The sequence below is a fragment of the Lingula anatina genome, chromosome 3 (genome assembly GCF_051362555.1).
Source record: "Lingula anatina isolate TDL-2025a chromosome 3, LinAna3.0, whole genome shotgun sequence".
Lineage (NCBI taxonomy): Eukaryota > Metazoa > Brachiopoda > Lingulata > Lingulida > Lingulidae > Lingula > Lingula anatina.
Window position 1 is genome coordinate 17875827 of NC_141769.1, and position 25939 is coordinate 17901765.

General features: G+C 35.2%; 1 protein-coding gene across 9 annotated transcripts in view; it reads left to right on the top strand.

The window, feature by feature from the left end:
• The window catches only part of LOC106174307 (protein Fe65 homolog), a 91677-nt gene that overhangs the window by 27490 nt on the left and 38248 nt on the right, over positions 1 to 25939 (top strand). For 3 of the 9 annotated variants that reach the window (XM_087010140.1, XM_087010142.1, XM_087010141.1), the window contains exon 1: positions 14909 to 15083. The exons of 2 other annotated variants lie outside the window; for them this stretch is intronic. In XM_087010140.1, the coding sequence (XP_086866266.1) occupies positions 14924 to 15083 (160 nt within the window). In that variant the 5' untranslated portion in view covers positions 14909 to 14923. Of the gene's footprint in view, positions 1 to 690; positions 713 to 14908; positions 15084 to 21816; positions 21896 to 22716; positions 22942 to 25939 lie in introns of those variants that run through there. 4 more of the 9 variants (XM_087010145.1, XM_013555802.2, XM_087010147.1 and 1 more) reach the window with 4 other exon arrangements.

Consider the following 25939-nt stretch of genomic DNA (forward strand, 5'->3'; position numbering starts at 1 on the left):
TTGGTTAACCCAAAAATCCTGTTTGACGATCTTGCATGTGTGACTAGATCAAATAACGGCAGTCATTAGATCTGTGGGAGATTTGGTTAAGACTGGGTTTCCCCTCTGTGCTGAATTATCAATTTTTTCCAAGACAGAAAGACCAACAAGAGAAATGTCATCGGATCTTTTTGTAATGGACAGAAAAATTGAATTTGACACTTCTGCCAGAAGTGCCAAGAGCTGGAACATAACAATTGATTTTGTTCTGTAACTTTAAGGATATGCTTCTCAAAAAAATTCTTGTAGGTGTGAACAAAGTTGAATTAAGAAATATTGTTACTTTGTAGATTAATAGATAGAAACACATGGGAACAAGTATGGTTTTTGAGTGGCAATTCTGTATGTGTGTTTGTCTTTGGAATTTTAGATTAAAAAAAATGATGATTAAATTCGATTAAATTTATTGTGATATATTGTTCGTATCAAGCAAATGATGTGACTGTAACAATTTCCTTTAAACTAACAAAAGGCTTGTTTTTTTTCTCATTTCTTTCCATTGTTGTGAAAGTATCAGCTAACACATGATGGTGTGATGATTTGGTATTTAAGACACAACCTCTGACAGAAAAGAAACTACAAAAATACAAAGAAAAGGATGTCCAAACACACTGTGTAACGAGGTGACAGTTAAGTTAAGATGAAGGAAATCACCTGCAATAAAACATGAAAGGTAAGGAATTTGTCAATGTTATCTGTGATTTACACAGGTGTGTTTTTCCTGCCTTACCTGACCTTCAGTGAAACTTTGATCTGAGGAAGTCAGTTAGCAATAAACTAGGAGTGGGTGAGGAGCAGTAGCCCTGAGGATCATGAGGATGGTAGTAGAGTATGTTACTGTTGGTAATTGCATCTTTTAACATTGATTAAAATTAGGCTGAAGAAAGCCATTTCACAGGCCATGCTGCCTTAATGGTGTGCATGTGTGTGTGTGTGTGTGTGTGTGTGTGTGTGCAGGACTGTTGAAATGACCTGTCTTATTTCTATCACGTTATATGGTAAATAGTTTATGTACTATATAGTGGCACTGGTACAGCTGGCATGGCACCAGTAGCACCAACACCACATGGCACCAATGAAATGTAACACCAGGCCCCTTTTTTACAAAAAATCCAGTTTTTAGCAGATTAAACTCCGATACTTGGTTACACCAAGCCTACTAGATAAATGATATAGCAAGTTTTAAAAGTCTTAGTACAAGGCTAAGATTTTGGCCCACAATGTGTTTTACTTAAAGGCTTAGATTTTGGCCTTAAAACTGACTTCAGAGAATTTTTTCTTGAACAGGTGCCAGCACAATGTGGCATATACAAACTTAGCACCAACAAAAGTGCACAGTTACTTTCATTGCTCATTTCGGTTGTTACTCAGGGTGCAATGATAATGATAGTCATTTCTTCTTGAATTTTGGAATGGTTGTTTCTGAAAATGTAATGTGGATACAATCCAATACATCTTAAATTTAGAAAAAAACAAAACCATTAGCTTGTTAGAAAAACTGTTTGTGACATACATCATAATGTATTTAGTGATAATTGTGTAGCAGTCAGTTTTTTTATGTTTTGGTTTCCTGTTTTTCTATACTATCTTCTGTCAACGTAATGACAGGGTAATACTAAATAATGATGATGATCTTGTTATGAAGTTTGTTTCCTGGTGCCAATATGGAATCAGCAATGAATAACCATTAAAGGTATAATAACTCTTCATTTTGACCAAAAAATGAATTTTCCTGGAGTAAACAACAATTTTCCCATACTTACCAATGGTTAATGAATCCATTTTTACATTCAAAGTTAGTCCCTGGTTTTTTTCTAAAAAGTTTGGTTTTTTGTTAAAATCTCTTAAGAGTATAGCCATCAATGGAGGTCACGTGGTCTGAACACAAGCTCAGATATCAGAATAATAGCTGTAACTGCCGTTTTTCTTGTACGACTGAATATATTATATTTCTATGAGTTGTTCACAATGTTTTTATTGTGAAATATAGATCTCATACGAAGAGTTATTATCCCTTTAAGCTGAATGTGTTGCTCTTTAAATTCATCTCCTTCTCTGTTTCAGTCTTATTTTTGCATTCATTGTATTAAGTTTATACTTCATAAATCTAAAGCTACATGAAACATAACAAATATACAATACAACTGGCCTCTTTTACCTCCAGATTATCCTTTTGGAATATTTGTAAATGACTGACAGTCATATTTCAGAACGGAGTAGACCATCCCCTGTTTTCTCCTCTAATTTTTTGGAGAAATGATTTTCAGTATCTGAGTATTGACTTTGCAGTTTAAAATCTCCCTTGTAACAGTATTTTTGCTGTCATCAGAACCGACGGGCTAACCAAATTTCAAGCTGTAGGTCAGCTGATTATGACCGATGGCATCGAGGTTGCGAATGAACGTCATAATTTATAGATGGTCATCTGGAAATCAATAGTACCAGATGTGTGTGTGTGTGTAAGAGAGAGATTCAAAAATGAATTTTGTCAGACAAAAAGAATAGCTGACAAAATTAGGAGTGGGGGATTTAATGTTCTACTCACCGCAAATTGTATTCTATATTTATAGATTGTGAAATATTAAAAGATAAGATGATATTATCTATTTATTTCATTTATTTATTTAATATACCCATTTCATTTTTTGTACTTAACTTAAAGTATGGTTTTACCAAACCTGTTGCCATTTTTCCCCAATCTTTTCCCTTTCAAGATTTTCTCACTTTATGACATTTATTTACAAAATACAAGATACCGGTTATTGTACACAAAATTTCATAAATTGTTTTAATTTTCCCCTTTTTAAATGCTATCATTGTTTTTTTTTTATTTTATTATTTTATTTTATCACTTAACTAATATATAATTTTATCAGTGAGATAGCTCTCATTTTACCTGCACTGTCTACTGCAGAGACTTGTTTTCAGAAATCTTTCTTGCTGTTTTTCTAGATGCAATGGAATATCCAGTCAACAACCATAGAATGTTGCAGGAATTAATATGAAAAAAATATATTTCAGCAGCTTTATTTAAGCATTGTCTCTGCAACATTGACTTAAAAAATACTCCCATATATTATATTTGGTTTATTCTCTTTGGTTTGAAGTCTAGTTGTAAAAGTGCATCATGATACTTTGAACTTTTTGATGTCTATAGAGACCAGCTAGGTTCAAAAGTTAAATGAGGAACGGAGAAAATGGAGAAAAGCAATTAAAACAGATAATTTTTCCAAAAGCTGAAAAAGAGAGAAATACTGCAGAGTCATTATTTCTAACAAGGAGATGATGAGCAAATGGCCCACAAATGAGCCATAGGTAATGGCAAAGTCTGCCGCTGCACATCACTCCCTTTGTTTTTACCGCAGTCTGAAATGAATAATTGTACCACTAATAAGTGGTGGAGCTCAATGTTGAGCTAGGAGATGACAATTATTAGGTGGGATGGATTTAACCACTGTAAGTGTAATGGGAATGAGAATCTATGACTTCAGAGGAAGCTGTATGAAAGAGAGTGAGATTGATTCATCTAGGAAAGTATGCCTTGACAATTTTTTGTATGAATAGATCAGACAAATTTGACAATGTGTCTGATGAGGCTGTCTTGAAAAATGGTCTGCTGTCAACTTTGATCTTGGGTTGGTGATTTGTGAATTTTGCTTCCTGCTGAAAAATATTCCGTACAGATGGACTAACTTCACGTGTAATGGCACTGATATCTGTTTTAACTGTGTGATGCTACTGTATACCAATGTCATGACACTGATATATGTTATAACTGTGATACTACTGTATACCAATGTCATGGATGGCACTAATATCTGTCATAACTGTGATGCTACTGTATATCAATATCATGCAAGTCATCTGGTAACCCAACCTAAAAAAAATTAAACCTATCATATTTTATCATTTACGTGTACCAGGTATAGAAATGTAATAGTTTGTAAACTGTTGCAATTCTCTCTCTCTCTTTCTCTCTTTCTTTCTCTCTCTCTCTCATTAATGATGTGCTGGCAATTTTATACAGCTTTTGGCATGAAGCACTTACGGCAAGTTTTGATAATCATTTCTAATTGCATATTGTGGTATTAATTGTACATGTAGATAGCCCAAACAAAATTCAAAAGTGCACCTTGCAAAGGGGTTGAGACAGATAAGAAATCCCATTGTGGGTGACACAACTTTAAACTGATGCACAGTTGTTTCATTCACCATTTTCTTCAAAATCCCATCATGATTCTGTTTCTCTTTTTTTTTTTTTTTTTTAGCTTGTCATTGGCTCATTGCCAAATGTACGTAAAGCTTTTTTTGTCAAGGGTAATTAGCATTTGAAGATAGCTGCTTTGTCTTAAGCCAAAATGAAAAAAAGTGTACTTAACTTAAATCCTTCCACATTTCATGAAATTTTAGTTAATTCCTTTTGCATTTTTGAATACAACCAAGATCTAGACTTAGGTGAACTGTATTAGAAGGTACAAAGGTACAGAGTGCCAATTTCATTAATTAAAACAATTATGGTTGAGAAAATAGTTTTGTTGCAGTAGTTTTTTCTATGTATAGATGTGGGTATAATTTTTCATATCATTCTATAATTTTGTCATTAACTGATAGAAATGATAAGGTAATTTTGGTCTTTAGGAATGGCCATCTTATATTTTTTAAGATTAATGGTTTCCATTGCTGTGGAAAACTCATTTTCCAATGAATATTGGTCAGCAAATGTACATTTATCCCTCAGCCACAAAATGAACAATGAAAGTCTTTTTGATATTATCTGCTTGATGTGCAGAAAGACCATTTGTATGATCTTCACTTATGCATATCTGCTTTCAATGATCATCAAAGGAGACAAACTCAGATATTGGAATTTTCTATTTTCATCTATAAAAAGTTAATCTCTAGCTGGTTTTATGTATGTAGTAATAACATTGATTTTTTATCCTTCATCTATTAAAGAATGATATTTATGCAAAAATTACACACACACACACACACACACACACACACACACACACACACACAAATACAAAAAATAATCTGGGGATTCTAAATCTAGTTGTCTGTCATAAAAAATTCAGAGGAAATTTGTTGACGGTATTCTCTTATGGCCTTACTGGTAAGAGATATTCTTCATTCCCTTGGAAATGATTGAATGATTATCATCTGTACTGAAACAAAACTGCTGGAGACAGTTCCATGACAAGTTGGAGACAATGCCAAGTCGGAGACAATGCCATGATATGTTGGAGACAACATCATGACAAGTCGAAGAAAATGCTGTGATATGTTGGAGACAATGCCATGACAAGTTGGAGAAAGTGCCATGACAAGTCGGAGAAAATGCCATGGCGTACTGGAAAAATGTCATGATTTGTCAGAGACAAAGGCATGATTTGCGGGAAACATTGATATTACACATTTCCTTGAATCCTGGTTTTGGGTGCTTTTTATCAAAAAATATCCATATGTGGGCCTCTGTGGCTGATAACGTTCAGTACAAATATATGGCAATGAAATTATGCAAACTGACTTTCCCAATTTTTGTCATTTGCATATTTTTTGCCCTTTTTTTCCGATTCATCACTTTAAAATTTTGATCTTTCCTGTTAGTTTTGTAGCTTCATCTTTCTAATAGATCATTTCCAGCATGTGTTGTAAGTTTTCATGCTCTGTCTTATGGTAATAGTTCCTAAATTCTGAACACCTCATTTTTTTCCAAAATCTTATTTCATTTGCCGCTCAAGATGTATCTTTTCAGTTTTTTAGCCAAAATATGTTATTTCTGACAAGAATCTAATTTGTGTTTCTTACCTGTAGAGTTAGTTGTATTTGTTTCTAGATAATATAAGCAAGTTCAACATTTTTGGGTAATGAAGTTGTGAAAATGGTGCTATTTGGATTGAGTGAGTATTGCCACACTTTATGAGACTGTAGGTGTATTTTTATAAGGTGCTCTGTGTTAACATATAAACCAATGGAACTTTTCAGTTTAGATTATACCTTGTAATGACTAAACATGGGTCTTACCTCTTTTAAACAAGTTCGGCAAAAGTTCTTTGTAGGACATATGTGCAGAAGTCTGTATATTTACAAGCCAAAATCTATTGGCCAAGTTGAGTGCAAGGGCCAGTTTCCCAGTTAGGAAATTCTCTAACAGAATATCTGTAAATCTCTGTTAATCTCTCTACCACTGTACAGATAGAATGCAAAGATGTATATATATATGCTGTATGTAAAAAGACTTTGACTGTGTTCCCATAACCTTATCGTACTAGCAGGATCGATCTGTCTCAGTGGGCATTTTTGCTAAGTCAGCTTAATTGTCTGTCATTCCTCCTTGCAAAGCAACATGAACAACATAATGGAACACAAAGTTTTCCCAACTCACCAAAGGATTTTTTTTTTTTTTTTTTTTTTTTTTTGGGGGGGGGGGGGGCATACATTTAGGCTGCTAAAACTGAATGCTATTTAGTGAGAATGCCTAAGGAGTTAGATTGGTCCAGCTAGTATGACAGGATTATTGGAACAGTCCAGTTTGTACTTAATGTCACTTTCAGAAGATGCAAAAACCACCCCAAGGCAGGATTTAGGGTAACCTCCCTAAGGCAAACAGATAGTGAACAAAGGAAATTTGAATGACATTGCCCTTTTGAAAAATCTATATGCTTGAAATAATGGCCGAGCTATCTTGTAATATCTAGGAAGGAGAACATTAAGGAGTTTATGTCTTTGGTTTATTCCCTGAGAAGGGCTTCATCAGTCGTTGGCATATCTTGTGGTTTGAAATGGAAGTTGGACAATGTATATTGAAGAAATGTTTTAGGACAATTTTTTTACCATCCGTTTCTTTCATTTGTTATTTAACGTGCAGATATCATCATCAAGAACCTTGATTTTTTTCCCCCGCTGGTGAAAAATGATTATTAAGAAAGTATTAATAAACATCACATTTACCAGGGTTTCAATTTATAGGTTAATTATCCATATTGAATTTAATATGGAATATCAAAATGATAGTGGAAACCACTAGTAAATTGTAAAATTTTTAAATTATTAAATATATAATATAACAGACTATATAACAGACTGAGTGTTGGGTGTCTCGCTCCCTTGCAGCCAGTCATAGTTTTAGGCTTTTTCACATCAAATGGTATATTTTAGCAATGCAATCTGTATTGGTACATTCTGAGAAATTGAAATGCAGATAGTCTGGCTATAATTACATAACAGAGCCACCTAAACACAGCCTCCAGTCTCTACAGGGCCAATTAATCAAGTTAACAAAGCAACAAGAAGCAAATTTGTGTGGAGCATATAAAGGGGTAAAAACCCATGTGGCATAATTGCGTATCCCTTATGGACATTTCCTGTAGGGTCCTCTGGGAGGTCCTATAGGAAATTGGCCCAAAATCCTATAAGGGTTTTGTAGGATAAATCCTAGATAGGAATCCTGTTGGTCATCCAATAGAATTCCTACAGAGTCCCAAAGAGTCCTGTAGGATTTTATAGGAAATTTTTGTAAGGGTATGGAGGGACCTCTCAAGGTATAATATATCAATAGCAAACTGTATAACACATGAAAACCATTCATATAAAGGACCATAGACGTTTTCCCATTAGTGATACATTGGCCCATCGCAGTACTATCTGCAGTGGCAGTTCCAGAACCACTTATTTATCTTGGGCTGAAGTTAACAGTGGTGAAAACTGCCCATATCTCTAATACTAATACATGATTTACTGCTTCCTGATGAGCTGATGAGCAAGTAAAGAAGGATGGATTGCTAAGGATATTGGAAGCAATTTGTCACATTAAAAAAGATATACTGAGGCGAGGGCTAAAAGACCGACTCAGAATCAAAGTGAACTTGGTCAGGATTTATAAGATGGAAAAGAAAAAAATAAATAAACAAGCAGATACTGGTCAGGAACTCTTCAAAGCGTAGAGACAAAATTGGGAGAAATACATGATAACTGTCGATAGGCTTTGACCATATTCTCTGTCTGACAGTTTCGTCAATTCTGAATCAGCACATTTTTTTCCCAGAAAAAGGCTTCTCATGTTCCCACAGTTTGGCATCATTAGCACACATTCCACATATTTCTGCATTAACTTATAACCATTAGCAACATTGTTTGCGTATAGACAGGTTAAATTGATAGAAACTGTTCCTCGGTGGGCTTTTGGGCCCTTGTGTATAACAAAATTCATTGCATCACAGTATCTTAAATCTCTGCATCGGGGGATCAGTATGGCGCAAATGGAGATTCAGCAAATAAAATCAATATGTACCGTTCCTGCTTTGCAATTACCTTATTAATTTCAGTTGGAGCTCCCAACTTATTCTCCTGCCTTCTCTCTATGGGTACTATTTGGCTCTTTTTTGAAGGAGTGCCCATTAGTCATATTCTTCATGTAGGCGATTATCTTGCTTATCATCAGTTTTGTCATTATCTCGTGTGTTCTAGCCCATTTTAATTTTCATCTCTACTTTTTCTTTCCAAAACCAAACTGTTATATGTTTGAAAAATGTTTGAATTTTCATATGATTATTATTTTTATTACAAACTATTGAGAAAATATGAAATAGACTTTAAATATTTTGAAAATTAAAAGAAAAATTTCAATTAGAGTCTTTTATTCAACATTTGATGTAAATTTAGAGTAATGTCACCAAGAACAGTTTGAACAAGAATCTTGAAAAAAATAATAATAAAGACAATTACAATATTTGGTTAAGAACATCATTTGGTCCACGGCTGTTAGGAATTTTCAGTTCAGTCATATATATTCTCTCCAGATAGCATCATTCATTCTCACTGTAAAAAGGTTAACACCGATATTTGCCATTAAACAGGCTAACAATACCAATTCAAGAAAACAACTAGAGTTAATGGCTTTCAAACAGGAGCTTGATTCTCTGACTTAATCACAATTTGCACATCAGTTGACCATGGTTTTGTTTATGCAGAGTCAATAGCTGTGACTCACTGCTTTGCCAACAGCAACACAATTTCTATGCTTGTGGGCAGGCATCCATTCCATGTCTTTCACTTTCACAGTAATTTCTCTCCCAAGGGGGTCAATCAATCAATTTACAAAAAAGGAATAATGCTCAGGCTGTAACATTTAGTACTTTCTCATTAAGGAAACATAGGGTAGGAAGAGTTTTGTTTCTGCATATCACGGCATCCAATGTAGGATGTGACTTTCTGGTTAAAAGCATTGCAAACAGAATCGGATTCAGAGAAAGTCAAGGGTTTTCATTTTGTATGTAAAGGAAGGGAGAGGTTAATAGCATTTAGCATAAGTGGAAAATGAATGTGGTCTGCTTGCTATTGGCCATCTGTCTAGGTCCAAAACAAAACATGGAAACTAAAACATTTTTAAAAAATCCTTTATCTGCCACACATGTTGTTTAAACCAATTGGCATGGAATCTTTGAAGTATTTTTATTATATTTTTATTTTATGACTCATATTTTTATTTTATTATGATACCATTGGTCACCAGCAAAAGATGTTACATTTACTGAATAATACTTCGTGAAGTGTATGATTGCACGAATCATACGCATTTTAGTACTCTTTGCATACCATGTGTGCATTACGTCTGCATAGTTGGACACATATGGCAATGCAAAGTGAAAGGATCTTTGAATTAAAAGCTTTGTGAAAACTGCCCCAAGCATGACAGTCTCTTTGTAACGAATACGGGTGGAGTTTTGCTAACAGAAGTTATTACAGGAACAAACAGTTGTGCCTAATCAGAGCTAACCGGGAAATAAGTGAACAAGTGATCTGTTGATTTGATTAGTGCATTCAGCATTTTCACCTGTGGTGATCAGCAAGTCAGAATTCCACATTGTCCTTTGGGAAAGGAATTAATGGAAAGAATGCATTTTTGTTGGAATCTGCAAATGGATAATGTTTTTTCGCTTGAATTTTCCAGAGTACAGTATATCCTACCCTGATTTCTGCTAATACACAGGTACTAGTAAGTACTCCAGGTTGTATAAGCATGGAGGGAGAGAAGGCCAGGGGATACAAAGGAATGGTCCCTCTTTTCGAAAAAGGTCCATTCTGAGTTAAAGGAAAGAGCCCTTTTGAAATTTGCTGGATATAGGCCTGTACATATATTAAAACATGGTGGCAGTTTACAGTTTTATTGAAGATTTTTTAATGGTCAAGGTTTTGTTTGATAATACCAATTAGAAATTAAAAATTTTAAGCTAATTGTGGGATATTTTGTCCACTTTCATCAATATATGCTCCTATGTATTTTAAACAACTGCAAAAGATATTCCTTGAGCTTCACTTTTTAATGATCAAATAAAAATACTGTCAGGATAGAAGCCTGTTTATAGGAGATATATGGATTGATTGTTCAGGGGAATCTGCATTATATTGGTAATATATAGATCTACCTTGTATTGGCCAGAAGATACCTTTTAATTTAATACTGAAGTGGCTAAATAAAAGGTACCTTGACAGGAGACTTTTCATATTAAATTTGTAAATTTTCCCAGTTGTTATTCAAAATATAGTGTCTGCTGCAGTTATATATGCCCTGGCCTGGTAGCAAGAATACCACTCAAGATCATTCAGTGAAAGTTGGAAATTTCATGATTTAGCTACAGTTGTTGGATACAGAACTGAACACTCTCTAATGCCTAATGGCCAAGCAGTTTATGTTTGAAAATTCATGGAAGGATCTTGAGTGGCTAGACAGTGTCAAAAAAGATTTCAGTGAAGTTTGGTTGGGAATTTATTGTTATAAAAATATTTATAAGTCCTAGAATATAGCATGGCCTTATAGTCTCTGTTCATTTCTTGATTTAATCACAACTTAAGTCATATAATAAGAACAACTCGGATAGAATTTTTTACTCTTACTACAAAACCTTTCACCATTGGCCATTTGTCAGATATACAATAGAGTGGAATAACCTGGATGCTAATACCAGAGAAAGTGTGATAACAGCCAGACAAGGCAAATATATTGAATCTGATTTGTTTTCTGTTCTTTACGCTGATTAGCCTTTTGGCTGATCGGAAAACATTACCCAGAAGTCTGAAAAGATTGCGGAAAAGTGATAGTAGCTGGCTTCTGCAATCGAGAGTCCATTTTCATGCCAAAACATACAAGACAATCAAGCTGTCAAATTTAACTACGGCGCAAAGATAACAGCAGGAAATTGTGCAGAGCGTGATATGCAGGTTTTTAGAATTGATGAATCGTTTTGATGCTCCTAAACTGCCAAGAAAGCATGCAGCACTGGGAATTAAGACTCCATTGTAGAGGAAGAAGGCACATCAGTGTCTGCCGGACTATGCAGCTGTAATTAATTTTCTTGAATAAGTATGATCATGTCGTACAGAGGAAACCGATACATCAGTCTACATGCTGGGGCATTATTTTGTTTGGCTACGTGGAAAAGTCGTGACTAGTTCACTTTCCAGGGGATACGCATTTGACAATGGCCAGAGAACAGTTCCAATATTTATTGTTATACGCGTCCATTCTGTAGGAGATTTTAGAGATATTGTATTGTGGGAGGGAAGGATGGGTGCGAAGTGAAGTATAGGAAACACATATGCTGTGTGATTGATTGGAAGAATACCAACACATCATGTTGTGATTGTAGATAATTACGGCCATTCAGGCTGAAATTAACAAGTGAGATAATTTCATTTAAACATTTCTGTATTGGTTTTCTGAGTGAAAGACAGTTTATCAAGCTCTCGAGGCCTTCTTCTTTTACATGCACATTTGAAATCTTGACTTTGATGGTGATCTGATTGCTTGGCACCAAACACACACTGGAGATAGTGACGTCTTTGCCGTGTTTATGAGTATAACTACATCAGACTCCATGAAATGTTATTAATTCCAGTGCATTGTGCAAATGACATGTTTGATAGAGTACGAGGAGATGGAAGCGTAGTGTAAATTGATTTCTTTCACTCTCGGCCCAACAAAACAAGTCACAGCTGAGGAACTCACTCCATTCGGACAATCTGTCAATAGGCTGTCTACTTGAAAAGTCACTGCTGATTCTACCTCCGGTATTGCACACGTTGGTGGGATAGGTAGGTAGAAGACGGAAAGAGCCTCCCTTCATTCTGACTCTGGCTTGGAATTGGGACATTTTTTATGCATGCTGTGAAATGGGTTTTCCAGATAACCAGTGCCGATGGAGGTAGAATTTTTATCGAGAAAAAAAATTGCATACTCCATTGAATGGCATCAATTTAGATCATTAGGAGCCATAATGAAAGGAACGACAGAGCAGTAGATCTTAAATGCTGCAGATTTTTTTTGCTTTTTGGTAAGGATGTATTTGTATGGAGAGAAAAACGACTGGGAGATTTCATGTGGATATGAGGTATATGTTGGACTTAAATTTATGGTGACATACTGAGGCATTGGAGACATTGGTGCTAAGAAGCTGAGAACATTTCTGGAGCATGGAATAAGACAGGTCTAGTTTAAATGAAACTGTCATCTTGAAATAATTGCAAAATGCTTTGCCTTCATTTTACTATTTGAAGGTGTAGTCTAACTTTCACAACTGGGATTCAGGGCATGTACCTTTCTTTTGGTGGCAAATGGCAGAATATCCTAAGGAATGCCAGACTATAACAACTAGTGTGCATATTCAGATAGAACTGGTCAAATGTTACTCATACCATTACACAATCTCGCCCCACTCTGTTCTTTGCCTTTGTCAACAACAAGACTGAGCCTAACAAGAGTTCTTATTAGATTAGTGTTCAATAAGAACTAGGGTATCTCGCCAATCAAGACACGTTCAATAAGGAAGTCATTGAAATTGAATGTTGCTTTTCCTTGGGGTAATTTTAATGCCTTCAGAGCCAGAAGCAGCAGCTAATTCCCATTTTCCTCAGTAATACACTGGTTCTGAACAAACAGGGATGGTGCCACAGATCTGGTCGTTCATGCATTACAATTGAAAGGTTTTGGTCCCATCGCCCCACACAAATTAGATACAATTTTTGTACCTTGCCACTTTCTGTTTGGTAAACAAGCTGGAGAGATGTCATTAATAATTTCATTGTAATCTCGCTACAGCAGGGATGCTTCTCTATGAAAATTGAGTTAGGAGGAATGGATGGCATGCATTGAAATTGTAATTGTGCACTGAATGATCTACTGAAGAGCAAGAAAATTCACGTTCACTTGTCTCTTTATCTTTAGTTTATTTTTTCTAAAATATATATATATTGAACTTTGTCAAGTTCCATCCTTTACGTTAAAACTCTGTTTTACACCAGGCAATGAACCAGTTGAAAACTGTTTGTCCTTCAAGCTACAGTCATTTTAACAGATCCAGTTGAATTTGAACTGATTGTAAGGTTCATTGCCAGTACCTTAGTATTTTATGCTGTTAGAGGTTTCAACCACAATGGCGCTGTTTTTCATTGGATTTAGTTGACTTTCCATGTTCCAGTAGGCCATGAACGATGATAGGCTCTGTGCTTGAGGGACTACATTACTTGTGCAGCTTGCCCATTATTCTATCTGGTCACAGAGGCAGTTGGCTCCTGTAAGCTGACAGGATAGGAGATAAAGACCAGAGGGTTTATAAGAAAACCCCTGGGTATTTCATTGCCTGCTGGCTTTTTGACTCCAAAGTTATATTCAGAGACAGAGCAGTCAAGTTGACTTGGGTTTTACAGCTTCCAGTCCTTCCACATCAGCTAAGCAAATGATTCTAGGATAATCTATTCTAAGCGTTATTTAAATCGCATCTATCCAATTTATCTATTTAATTCAGTAACTGGAAAAATGATTTTGAAGCATTAATGGAATGAAAATACGAGCTCAAAATTAAAACCGAGCCATTGGGAGAGCAGTCCTTGACATTCTCCTCTAAGTTTTTAAGCACAACTGTATAACCTCCGTGGTCCTCGGTTCCATTACGTCGTACAAATACCGGGAGGATCAGTCTTCTCTCTGGAGTGACAGATTCAATTTTCCACGCTTTGTTACAGCGATGATGACTTGACTTGGAAGACCTGAAGTGTGCTTAGCCTGTCACTTGTCTCTGTAGATAATATTCCTCATGGAATCGGGATTCATTGAGTCTGGGTCCCTTATCAGTGCTTGTTTGGTAAACCTGCTGCTTCCAAGCAGTATAATGGTGTTGCACTGCGTCAGGTTTCGATGTCACATTCAAGCTGAGCTTGCGGATCTCAAATACGTTTGAAGTATTTGGGGTCAGTTTGTCAGTGTATAATTAGAAGATGGATTTATTTACGTTGAGAAACATTGACAAATATTATTCATTACAAAAGAATTTATTTCAAATTTGAAGTTAAGACGTGTGACCTTGTAGGGCTTTTGGACACAGTTGTACTGTACCTATGATATGGTCACTAAGTATAATCACGTTAAAACTTTGGAAACATACTATCATCAGTGGATTTTACTAAAATACCAGTAGGGAAGCACATTCTTCTGAACTTTGTCATATATGAAGCATACATTTTACGGAACATATTATGATGACAAAAATATCATTCCTGAATATCTGAAGAAGGCAGTATCTTACACATGGCAAAGACAACATGTGAGAGCAAAAGATGCAGATAAGAAATGTTTAAAATAGATGCAGTTTTGCAAGGATGTGGCACACACCAGTGCAAGAACAAAGATGCGAGACGTGCTGATAATGCCAGTTCAGATTCCATGCAAAAGTTTTCACTGAAACACGAGTTATCTTCTTAAACATGATTCTTATGAACTCAGCTAGACATTGAATGGCTTGAATCCAACTGTAACTTATTGGGAAAAGACTAGTGGATTTAATGGATTCAATGTTGCTTGTCATTGGCTTATGCCAACCATTGAGAAACAATGTTGCATAATCAGAAAGCTTCCCCTCGGACACAGTTTTTACACATCTCGCGGAAGTTCAACATCAATAGTATGCTATGGAAGGGCAACTTCATGTGCCGAAAATTACGTCGCTGGGAGAGTCCATGGATACTACAGGACAATCCACTCCCTGCACAGGGTAAAGTTATGATTTTCTTTATTTATGGGGTGTATGTATTTATGATAATTATATTGTAGTATGTATGAATTTTATTTGAGTTGCTTTATATAGTGCAGTAGATTTTTTTTCTTCTTTTTTTTATATAGTGAAGTGTATCAGATAAAAATATTCATGGTGTCTGCATAATATACAGAATGCCATATAAATTTTAAAGGTTTATGTTGAAAATTATTTCTGATAACATCTTTTCTTTATTTCCTGTTTTAATTGAATAAACTATCATCAGGGTTATCTTTTAGTTCATGCGATTCCTAGAACGCAAAGATACTAACTCTGAATACACAAGTAAATGATCCATCTGCTAATAGGGTAATGGTGGCCAGCACTGAGAACTAAGTGATCTTAATGTAGACCATGGGTGTGATTAGGATACGAGATGAGGTTCTCATTGCTGGAGTTATTTACTGCCCCACTCCCAACATCTCCCGTTGGAACAAGGTTGTTTTGTGTTCTGTTCGTGGTGTGATTTTGTAACATATTATCGTATGGTGAATTTGGATTTTTGTTAAGTCCAAAATCAGGAAAGTAAAAAAAAAAAAAAAAAACCAACAATTTATTGTTTGAGACATATTGATTAATGCAGAATCTTTCAATGTAACTACTATTATCTTTGCCAAAATATGCATTGTCTATTATATATATATATATATATATATATATATATATATATATATATATATATATATATATATATATATATATATCAGAAAAAATATATTCAGTCTCTTGTGTATAATTATATCAGAAAAATATATTCAGTCTTTTACATATAATAATTACATCAGAAAAATATATTCAGTCTTTTATATATAACTATGTTTGATGAGTGGTACTGTACTGCATTGCATTAAGTGAAGGTTTTTTTAAAAGATGATAATTACTACACAAGTTTTGCATTAGACTGATATTTATGTCTTTGGGCATATTTCCCCCAGTCACAAATAATAGCACATGACATGTGGAAATGTTGGTTCATTCTTTGTTTTCAATTATAAATGTGTGGTGAAGAATTCATGCAAATCCGATAAAGATTGTTAGATGAAAAATGCATTACATAACATGCACAATAAATTGATCATTCATTACATGTATTCATCATCACGTAACAAACCACACTGTGATTTACTTCATTAAAGATGTAATAATAACCCATCAAGGAAAATATGAGTGCCTGTTAATGTCTATTATACAAAATGTAATGAAATTAGCCACATTTGCAGTATTATCACCATTGCTGAAAGTATTGGCACTTCCAGTACAGCATAATTACATCACTGTAATTACTGTACTGAAAGTGCCAATAGCTTCAGCCTCGCTGATTTCTTGTCACAAGGTGTCTGTGCTTATTGCCGTACAACTTTTATGGTGCCAGGGTTCCCCAGTGGCTCTGATAGAATTTTGTAGTACAAATAATTATAGTACAATGCATTTCAGTTACTGTACAGCAAAGTAATGAAAAAAAAAAATAGAGTGTGTCTGAAAAAATGTTAGACCTGGGAGGTAATTGATGATTAATGACAAGTTTAGACACAAAATTGGAGATCAAATAAAATCCTGTGAATTTTTTAAGCATGTGGGAATTTTGTTCACTTGTGTTAGGAAAGTTTGTAGAAGAGTTTTATCTCAACTTATTTATTGGAAAGGAAACGAATAGGTCAGTTTATCGATACTGACTAATTAATTTTAATCAAGTCACCCTTGTGTATATGTTTATATCTATAACTGGATCAAATAAGGGTTATACAGACAGATTTGTTTCATTAGAGACATCTGCAAGTTGGTAAAAGCTTTGCTACATTTTCCATAATTGTAGTCAGTGATTCAGAAATGATCCAGATAGTTACGCAATCCTTGTCTGTCTTGGATAGGTCTTTGCTCCATATAATTATTATAACAGGAGCAGCACAGTAGGAAATACAGTCAGTTTTCAGACATTCTCTTTAAACTCATGGGTGCTATACAGGCACAAGCTCAGCATTAGGACAAATGAGTGATAGAGGTGAGCTGCTGCTTGGCTGGTAACTAGTGCTGGCGACATTACAAGATGATCAACAAAACACACCTGGCTCTCATGGTGGTTTGGACACCATAAATACAATTGCAAAGTCACAGGGGATGAATAGTTGGTGACAAATATGTCAAAATGCAAAATTAAGGTTGATTGTGTTTTCAAAATGCTTCCTGCACTCCTCACTTTCATCCTTGCTTTATTGGTCCTTCAGAACACCACATGTTGTCTTGTTCAGATCATTTGCACAATTTAATTTAATTACTATTATAATATCTCCTTTATTATAAATAACTTCTGTCTGCAATCCCAAATTTGGTGTTTTTTTCTGAACATCTTAGGAATTTAAAATGTTAGCATTATATTTATGTCATACTGCTGTTATCATTGATGTACCTTGCTCATTTTTATAAAAAAAATGTTCCTATGCTTTTAAGCAGTGGAGATGTGTTTACTTAATATGATCTAAGTTTGACTATATCAGACTCAAGTTATTTTATTGTGGTTCAGAGGGTGAATTTTATTTATTTATTTATTTATTTATTTAAGTGTGAATGCACATTAGTTGTACATGTATTGTGTAACTATGTGGCTGATTGATTGCATGGATGTTTCATTGGATAATATAAGGAGAGCAAAAGACCTCTTCCTCGAAAAACTCAATGTTGGCAAAATTGCAGTTTTCTGAGGATATGTCGATTGACCTCTGTTCCATAGGTGACAAGGCATTGGCCTTACTATTTGTTCATAAACACCTAATCAAACCTGAAGAATTAAAAACATGAGCTACCTAAATCTGTAGTCTGGGGACAACAGTTGCTCCTGGCTTGGTCATGCAGGGACATATTGTTGTCTTTGTTGTTTGCGATTTTGTTGGTTTTAGTTATTTTGCATGATGTTTAGACATTTCCTCCTGTAATAAGCAGAATTATTAAGTGACTAGAAACTATTACTTTTCAGACAGTGTTGCACTCAACCTGACAAACCCCCCATATATCTTCCAATAAGTGGACAGAAATTGTTGTAACAGTCTGCTAAAAATATTTTGTTATTAGTGCCCCTGTGTGAGTCTTCCACAAGTGACAATTACTGGCGTCAGCACAGAAGATCTTACTTGTTGAAGGGGTGCATGTTTCCACCAGTAAGAAAAGCTTGTGTTGCATGCCTGTTTTTTCCTTGGAGAATTTCAGTTAATGAGTGAACTTTTAGCACTGCCTCCAGACATTAAGTCATTAGACACACTAATAGCTGAAACAAATGGAGTAATTGCAAAATGAAGACATCATAATGATGAATCAGACGTCAAGATACGTGTTCAGTTTGAGGTATTTGTACGTGTTTATGACATATTCGCACTGTACATGACGTATTTGTACTGTACATGAACAACAGATTTTTAAAATTATACGTGTATTCCATCACATATGTCGACTTTTGATGTTCCCAATATTGTTATTTTTAATCCAAACATTCAGTGATCAATTTTTGTCTAATGTCCCAAGTGGCCCCTAGTGTAAACTGAAAATATGTTACAAGGAAATAATCTAAAAAGGCTTTAAATAGAAAGTGGTAATTGTTATATGTAGTTATATACATTTTTCTTGGAAAATGTTTCATCTTCAAATGAGTTTTCTACAATGTTGTATTCCCATGGTATATTGTGAGGGTCTTATCTGGATTGCTTTGGCAGTGGGGAAAAAGGGATATCTTGAAAGCACGTGATTGCCAATTGTTTAAGTGAAAATATTTGGCAGCATTTGAGTACCTTTTGATAAGGATCTGTCAGATTAAGAAATTCTGAGAAAGTTACCCAGGCCAATGACCGTTTTTAATATACAACAGAAAAACAAGAATTAAATTATGTTGAATATATATCTGGTGTTTAAAGAAATATTTCAAACGCACACACACACACACACACACACACACACACACACACACACATTTTCAAATGATTGTCTGTATGTATATTTATTTAAAGACATGCGTTTTGGTTGACCAGTAGCTAGATCATACACTGTATATATACTGAAGAATACTTGATACAACAATTTCAACCTATTTAGTTCATTGGGTTGTATATTTATATTTTCCCATGAAGTATCCTGGGTAGAATTAATTCTAAATGAATTTTTAAGAAATTATGCTATGGTCTCTCCCCCCCCCCCCCCCCTTTCACAACAAGTGTTACATCTTAGAAACAAAGCTGTACCTATACTACAATAGTATTTAAGAGATAGCAAAATGTGAGAGAGACAGAGGATAGTGCCTCTCTTCCTCTCCTGGATTTGACACAGTACAAAGCAACTAAATTTTACATCTGGAAGCAAAGTTGTGGAGGACTTGTGAAAGACAGCAAATACAAATCCATTGTAGCACAATTACATGTTAGAACCCCTCTCAAAGGCCTATGGGCTACTGTGTTAGTTGTATAGAGAAATGAGGAATGGCAAATGTGTTAGTTGTGCTCAGAATTATTCAGCACATTCTGGTCACAACCACCTGCCTAGTGATATTTTTTGTCTACATCGTAATTATAGTTGAAGTTTTTATAAAAGATAAATTACTTTTAAATGCAGCCTTGAATTGGCTTGTTATTTATAGGTTGAAATTGTTAGCTGGAAGAGCTTTTTGATTTCAACAGTACTAATCCGGTGTTGTCTTGGCTGCTTGGGACTAGCTTTAGGAATTATAGAATCTTTAATAACTGAAATTATCTGACATCCTCATATTCATCAAGTTAAAGACATGTCATTAAGACTTGGAGGTTTTAAATTCAATTATCTCATATGTGAATGTTAAAATGTCATTATTCTTTTGTGAGGCAAAATTTGGGCAAGCCTTTAGCACAATGAAAATGTAATAAGGGAAGCATTAACTGTTGCCAAGAAGTCAAATGCTTGGCCATGTATGGGATTTTGCCTTAAAAAGATGTAGTAAACTAATTGTCCTGGGCCCTCAACAATTTTTAGTATTTTCAACCATCATGTCACTTAATTCGATACTCAAAAATGCCCTGTTATTATTAGGTTTTAATGCCACTCTTGTTCACTTGACTTCAACAGAGTGGAATGGTACATTCATACTAATTTTGCCATGATAGAGAAAGGATTACAAACTTCTTCAGTTATATATATAATTAAAAAGGGTTCACCATACTGTCAGACATAAGTACAAATATAAATATACTTCAAAAAGAAGGAAGCTTTTAAACAATTAAAACCCACAATACAATACATAACTTAAAAGTGTTCTAAAGCACAAAGATAATTTTGATCTTTCACTTGATGCCATGTCTACCATAGTCACTGTGAAATATTAATGCACTTGAAACATATTCCAGATCAAAACCATTTATCAGATAATGAGGATGAATCATCCTGTAACCATTGTGATGAAACCAATCGAGTTTTTTTACCATTATGTAGTAATAAGATACATCAGACTAACATCAGATTTCTGACTTTTGGGGAGCTAATAAAAAAAAAACATTTTTGAGATTGTTGCAGGCTTGGTCCCTGTGCCATATTTTCAGATTCTTCACTTAATACCAGTCTCATCTCTGATTCATGTCATTTTTGGAATATATCATTACATTTTGTAAATATTATGATTTAATGCCAATATTCATTTGAACAGATGTATTTAGTATTTGACCCCCCCCTCCCCCCAAAAAAATGCAATAAAAATCATATAACTTTATAATCTTTATGGTATTGCCAGTTGAACATAAAAGTAACTTTTCTGGGGGTTTCAGAACATAAATTGACTAAAAAGGAATCAAATGTTTTGTCATCTCTTAGTTGGTCATCTTTTGGTCAACATTAATTTTTAAAAAATATTCTTGGTAGAAATACTAAATGCTTCATTAGACTATTGCACATTTGGACATTTTAAGAGTGAGTGTCAAAATATTTTAAGCTTTTGGGTAAATAAATCCTTAAGTATGGATGTATTTTATCACATAGTTAAATAGTGTTCTTGGTAGTTTTATCCTTTGCCTTCAAGGTTGAATCATTTAATCTGATTGACTTCAAAGAAATGAGATCGACTCCATAGTGTGGACTGATTGTGCCTGACATGTTATAGACGTCTTGCTGAAAAAAGGGGGCTCGATTAATCTTTAGAAAAAATGGAATGAAATATATATGTGCAGTAGAGGCTATGTTTGATAAAGCAATGGCTGCTGAATTGTTGAATGCAGTTTTTTTCTTCTAACATGTTCTCCGTTAATTTTAGAATATTCTCCACTATTTTGTGCATGCTGAGTTAACTTAATCACTAGCATATAAGCCTATGCTTGGTTAAAATGCCTGAAAAATTGTATGCTAAAGCGTGGAGAATATTCTAAAATTAATGGAGAATGTGTTTACTCCTACACTTTGAGTGGACAGCTTGATGATATATGCTGTTTACCTGTTTCTCCACTCATAAAGCTTTAATCTAATGAAATTCAGCGTTTCTGCAGCAACTGCATAAAATACAGATATTGAACCAATATAGGAAAAAAAAGATGAATCACAACCACAGAAACTCACTGATATCCATGTTCCTACGGCATACATACTATACTTAGACCCCCAAACCTGTATAAAATGTGAGTCAGACAACCATCTCTGATTATTGGAATGACTCAGATCAAGAAGTCCCAGCAGTTCCTAAATGTAAGAAATATCATTTCCACTACTATTTATCTGAATGGTTCTGCTGCAAGAGAGTGGCTTTGTCCTTTCTGTGGAGGGATACAGTTACACCATGAAAGGTAGGGATGAGTTGATTGGGTTTGCTTCATTTTTGCTTATTTTTGCAAGATTGTAGGGCAAATTTTATGTACCTGGGGTAAGGCAAGTGAAATAACACTTTTAAAAAGCTGTTACAGGTTAAAATCAGGCATTAAGCTTAATATATAGTCTTAAGGTAAAAAAAATAGTCAAACACATTTTCTCTTTCACCTTTTACATTTTGAAATAATGGTAACCACATTTTTTCTTCTTATATCAAGATGATCAGAATTTTTGGATTTTTTCTGCATTTTTTATATTGGGCTGTTTAGTGGCTATTCATTTGAAGATTTAACTTTCTCTGGAAAATTAAACAAGTTGGATGGCTTCTCCCTTGGGTTTCACTATGAGAGGGATCCTTTTATATTCACAGCAGTGCATCCTCTAAATGGGTTATTAAAGGCCATTTTAAGACTTTTATTGCTATGATAATCCCTTATTCAGATGATAAAAGTGCCACAGTGATTATTCGAGTCCCCCTAATGCATTGCTTAGAAATATAATACTGCGGAAGTCACACTTGATGTAGCCTTTTTAAGCCCCCCCCCCCCCCCCTTCCTGGCTCTATTCCCATATACACAGGTAACTATTATTAAGAAACATAATACTGAGGAAGCATCACTTGATTGAATCTAAGGCCTCATTCAGAACAGTGAACTAACAAGTCCATGGGTCAAATATGGATGACCCACTTGAATACTTCCCCATGGGGAATCTATTCAGTGGCTATTAGCAAATAAGATGGCAAGATTTTTTGTGGGTTGCCATATTTGACCCGTGGACTAGTAAGTCCACTGTTCTGAATGTGGCCTAAATGTTAAAGGGCTTGAGTATAGGTGTCGCCACAGGAGGAGAGAGGTTCACCGTCAGGTTTTATTCAGTGTTCAGGAGGGCGTGTTGATCAACTGTTGGCCTACAAGGGGGCGACTTCTTACTTCAATTATTGTATGTGACTGATCTCAGGTAAAAGGTTATGGTAATCATTCCACGGCTGTATTTTCCATTTGAAACTGGTATGATGATGAAAGTAAGTGGGATTAAGGTATGAGTCTAGACAAATACTTTAAAAGGTATAATATATCTGTGTGTTGAGCTGCTTTGGTTGTAAATTTTGTTTGACATTTGGGTGTGGAGGTAGAAATTGATATTATTTTTTTTATACAGGACTGTGACCTAGTATTTGGGTCTACTGCTTGTAGACTGTGTTCCCCTTTTATTGTTGTGTCACCAAAGCTGCCTAAAGCTACTGAGTACACAGTGAGTTTAGGATAGTCTACGTGACCAAGTCTTAGCAGTATATAGTATTACACCTCTTGTCTTCCCACACTGTGTGTTTAGTAAAGTAACTTGTCAGAAATTACGTTACATTATACAGAAGTGGATCTAGGAAAAGGACACTGTCAGGTAGTTATACACTGAGGTAGATTAATGGTTTTTCGTTAGACATTATGTGGCAGTGTGTAGCATTTTAATTTATGTGAACAAATTTGACTGGCTTTGTCATGTATTTTTTATGTTTCACTCTAGTTGTCCTGTTACAGTGGCTAGGTTATTGGAGACAGATTTAGTATATCAACTTACTGCTGGTTGGCTTTATTTACTTTTCAGGGAGCGTAATTTTTCAAATAAAGGCTTGACTAAGTTTACCTAAATTATGTAGTTTTTGTGCATGTACATCAAAGATTTTAAGTTGTATAGCTAACACAAGATGAATGGCAGCCATACCTCCAGGCTCCTTGGCTGTAAAGAAATGTACCTTAGCTTGTCCATTTACTATCTTACTAGTGGAAATATTGCATTATTTGTAGGTATGTTTTGTCCTTACCCAGTCGGTAAATAGCAGCAAAGGCCATGTTTCCTTTCAATTTATACCCGACATGAAATAAAACTTAATATTGAATGTACTGTATTATATTATTAGCTTTTGATGATATGAGTTAATCTCAAATATATCTATGTTATCGCATAGAAACACACACATGTACACACACACACACACACACTCGCACACATACACACATACTTACACTTGCATGCACATAGACCAATTCACCATCATTTTATTTAGGCTGAATATATCCTTCGTGCAGAAGTAACCACACTGACATTTGACTAAATCAATACTGTCAGGTTTTTATTTAGATTAGTCATTAGTCATATTCACGTAGAAAAATACTGATATTTTCTATATCCAGTAATCTTATTCCAATAGGTGTATTCACATTTTTCATGTGATGATTCAACTTTGTTCAATCCATACTTTTTCATCTGGCCTTGGCTAAGTGGAACCAGCAGAAGTCAGTCTACTCTCCCTCTCACTGCCATGTCCAATAGGGGAGAGGGGCTTCAGGGAGATAGGGGGTCGAAGACTAACAAGATCGATCCATCTCTAAGGGGTTTCTCACCAAATGATAATTAATTACCCCCTAACAGCTTCAGTGGGTGTAACAGTCATCTTAGCTGCTTAAGTTTATTGCAATTCAGTGAGAATCCCCTTGTAGATAGATTGATCTACAGCTAGTAATATACGGTTTGGGAATGGTCCCTAAAAAAACAAACATGATTTTGGCCAGGTTGGGGGGGGGGGGGGGAGGTGAGGTCTCCTGCTCTGAAACAAAATTTGAAGCCCCCCCTCCCATTTCTGGCTGCGGGGCTAAGCAGGGTTAGAAGCCATTCTCACATGTGCTTATATGTGAACATTGTCTAGCTGGTAGATAATTAACAAGTTCAGCGTGAATTGAAGAAGGCCTATTGGAAGGAATACCTATCTCCATATGTCTGCCTTGTGTTGTCCATGACATCAAAGTCTTGAACATGATCACCTCATAGTCAGTCTGAGAAAAAAAACTGATCATGATGGCCTCGAGATAGTATGATTGTGTAAAAATTTTCACTGCTTGTGTTCAAAACATAATTCACTGTATGGTGAGCATCAAACTACATGTAGTAACACTTTAGGTATGACTTATTTATTTATTTATTTATTTATTTATTTATTTATTTATTTATGGATGTTTTGAGAAGGGGGGGTCAGAATAGGGTTAGAATCATAGAGGATGATGCTTTTCACTGATTAGAAGTAAACATTCAGAAAGTGAAACCTACACCTGGCTCACATGCCTGTCAATTTGTTACTTGTTGTATGTGGGTCAACAATTCAAAACTAGTTTGAATAAGGAAGTCGCATTTTTTTGTTGCAGATTTGATTGTAGGCAAGGTAGGGGATGGAACTGAATATACTGTTCAGTGAATTGAATTTAAAAACAAATTTATCTCTGGCATTTTTCTTTTATGTTCTGTTAGCTGAAAGCTTTTTTTAAATATTATTTGTGGAATGTGTGCTGTGTCGTAAAGCTCAGTATATATAGAACAGCGTCAATGGATGATGATAAAAATCCTTGTTGATTTTCACGATCCAGTTGTCATAGTGAAAAAGGTATTCAAATGCAGAAATGCTGTCACTGAGGCATAATAACACTTTCTATAGTAATGTGGGTTTAATGTTGCATTTTGCTGATTTGAAGAGGTGTGAATCAATGGCATCCCTGGGGACTTTTAGCTTGTGCTGTGTACAAGTTGTACATATGTTCACATTTCCTGTTGAGACAGGCAATGTATAGCCTTTGGCAGTACTTAGATGATTACTGTCTAAAGCTGCATTCACACCAGGGCTAAGTTAAGTCCCATTTCTGTAGACACCCGCCGTCCCGCCTACTACAAGCTGTAAGGGGGTAATTAACTTTCGTTTCCGCCCGGCTAACAGCTATTTAGCGTTAACCCCCAGGGAGTTAGGTTGATCTAAAGTAGATCGAACTAATCTCTGGAAATGGGGTCATTCATTTAAGCTGATTGCACTCATCAAGAGGTCCCGCAGAGTTGGGCTGTTCTGTGTAGACCAATAGTGTCTTTGGGGATGCATATGGGGTCTTAGATAACTTAAGTCTAAAGCTGTATTCAGACCATGAATTATTATGCACCATTTTCTTTATACCCAGGGTAGTGCCATTTATTGTGGTGAAATAAGA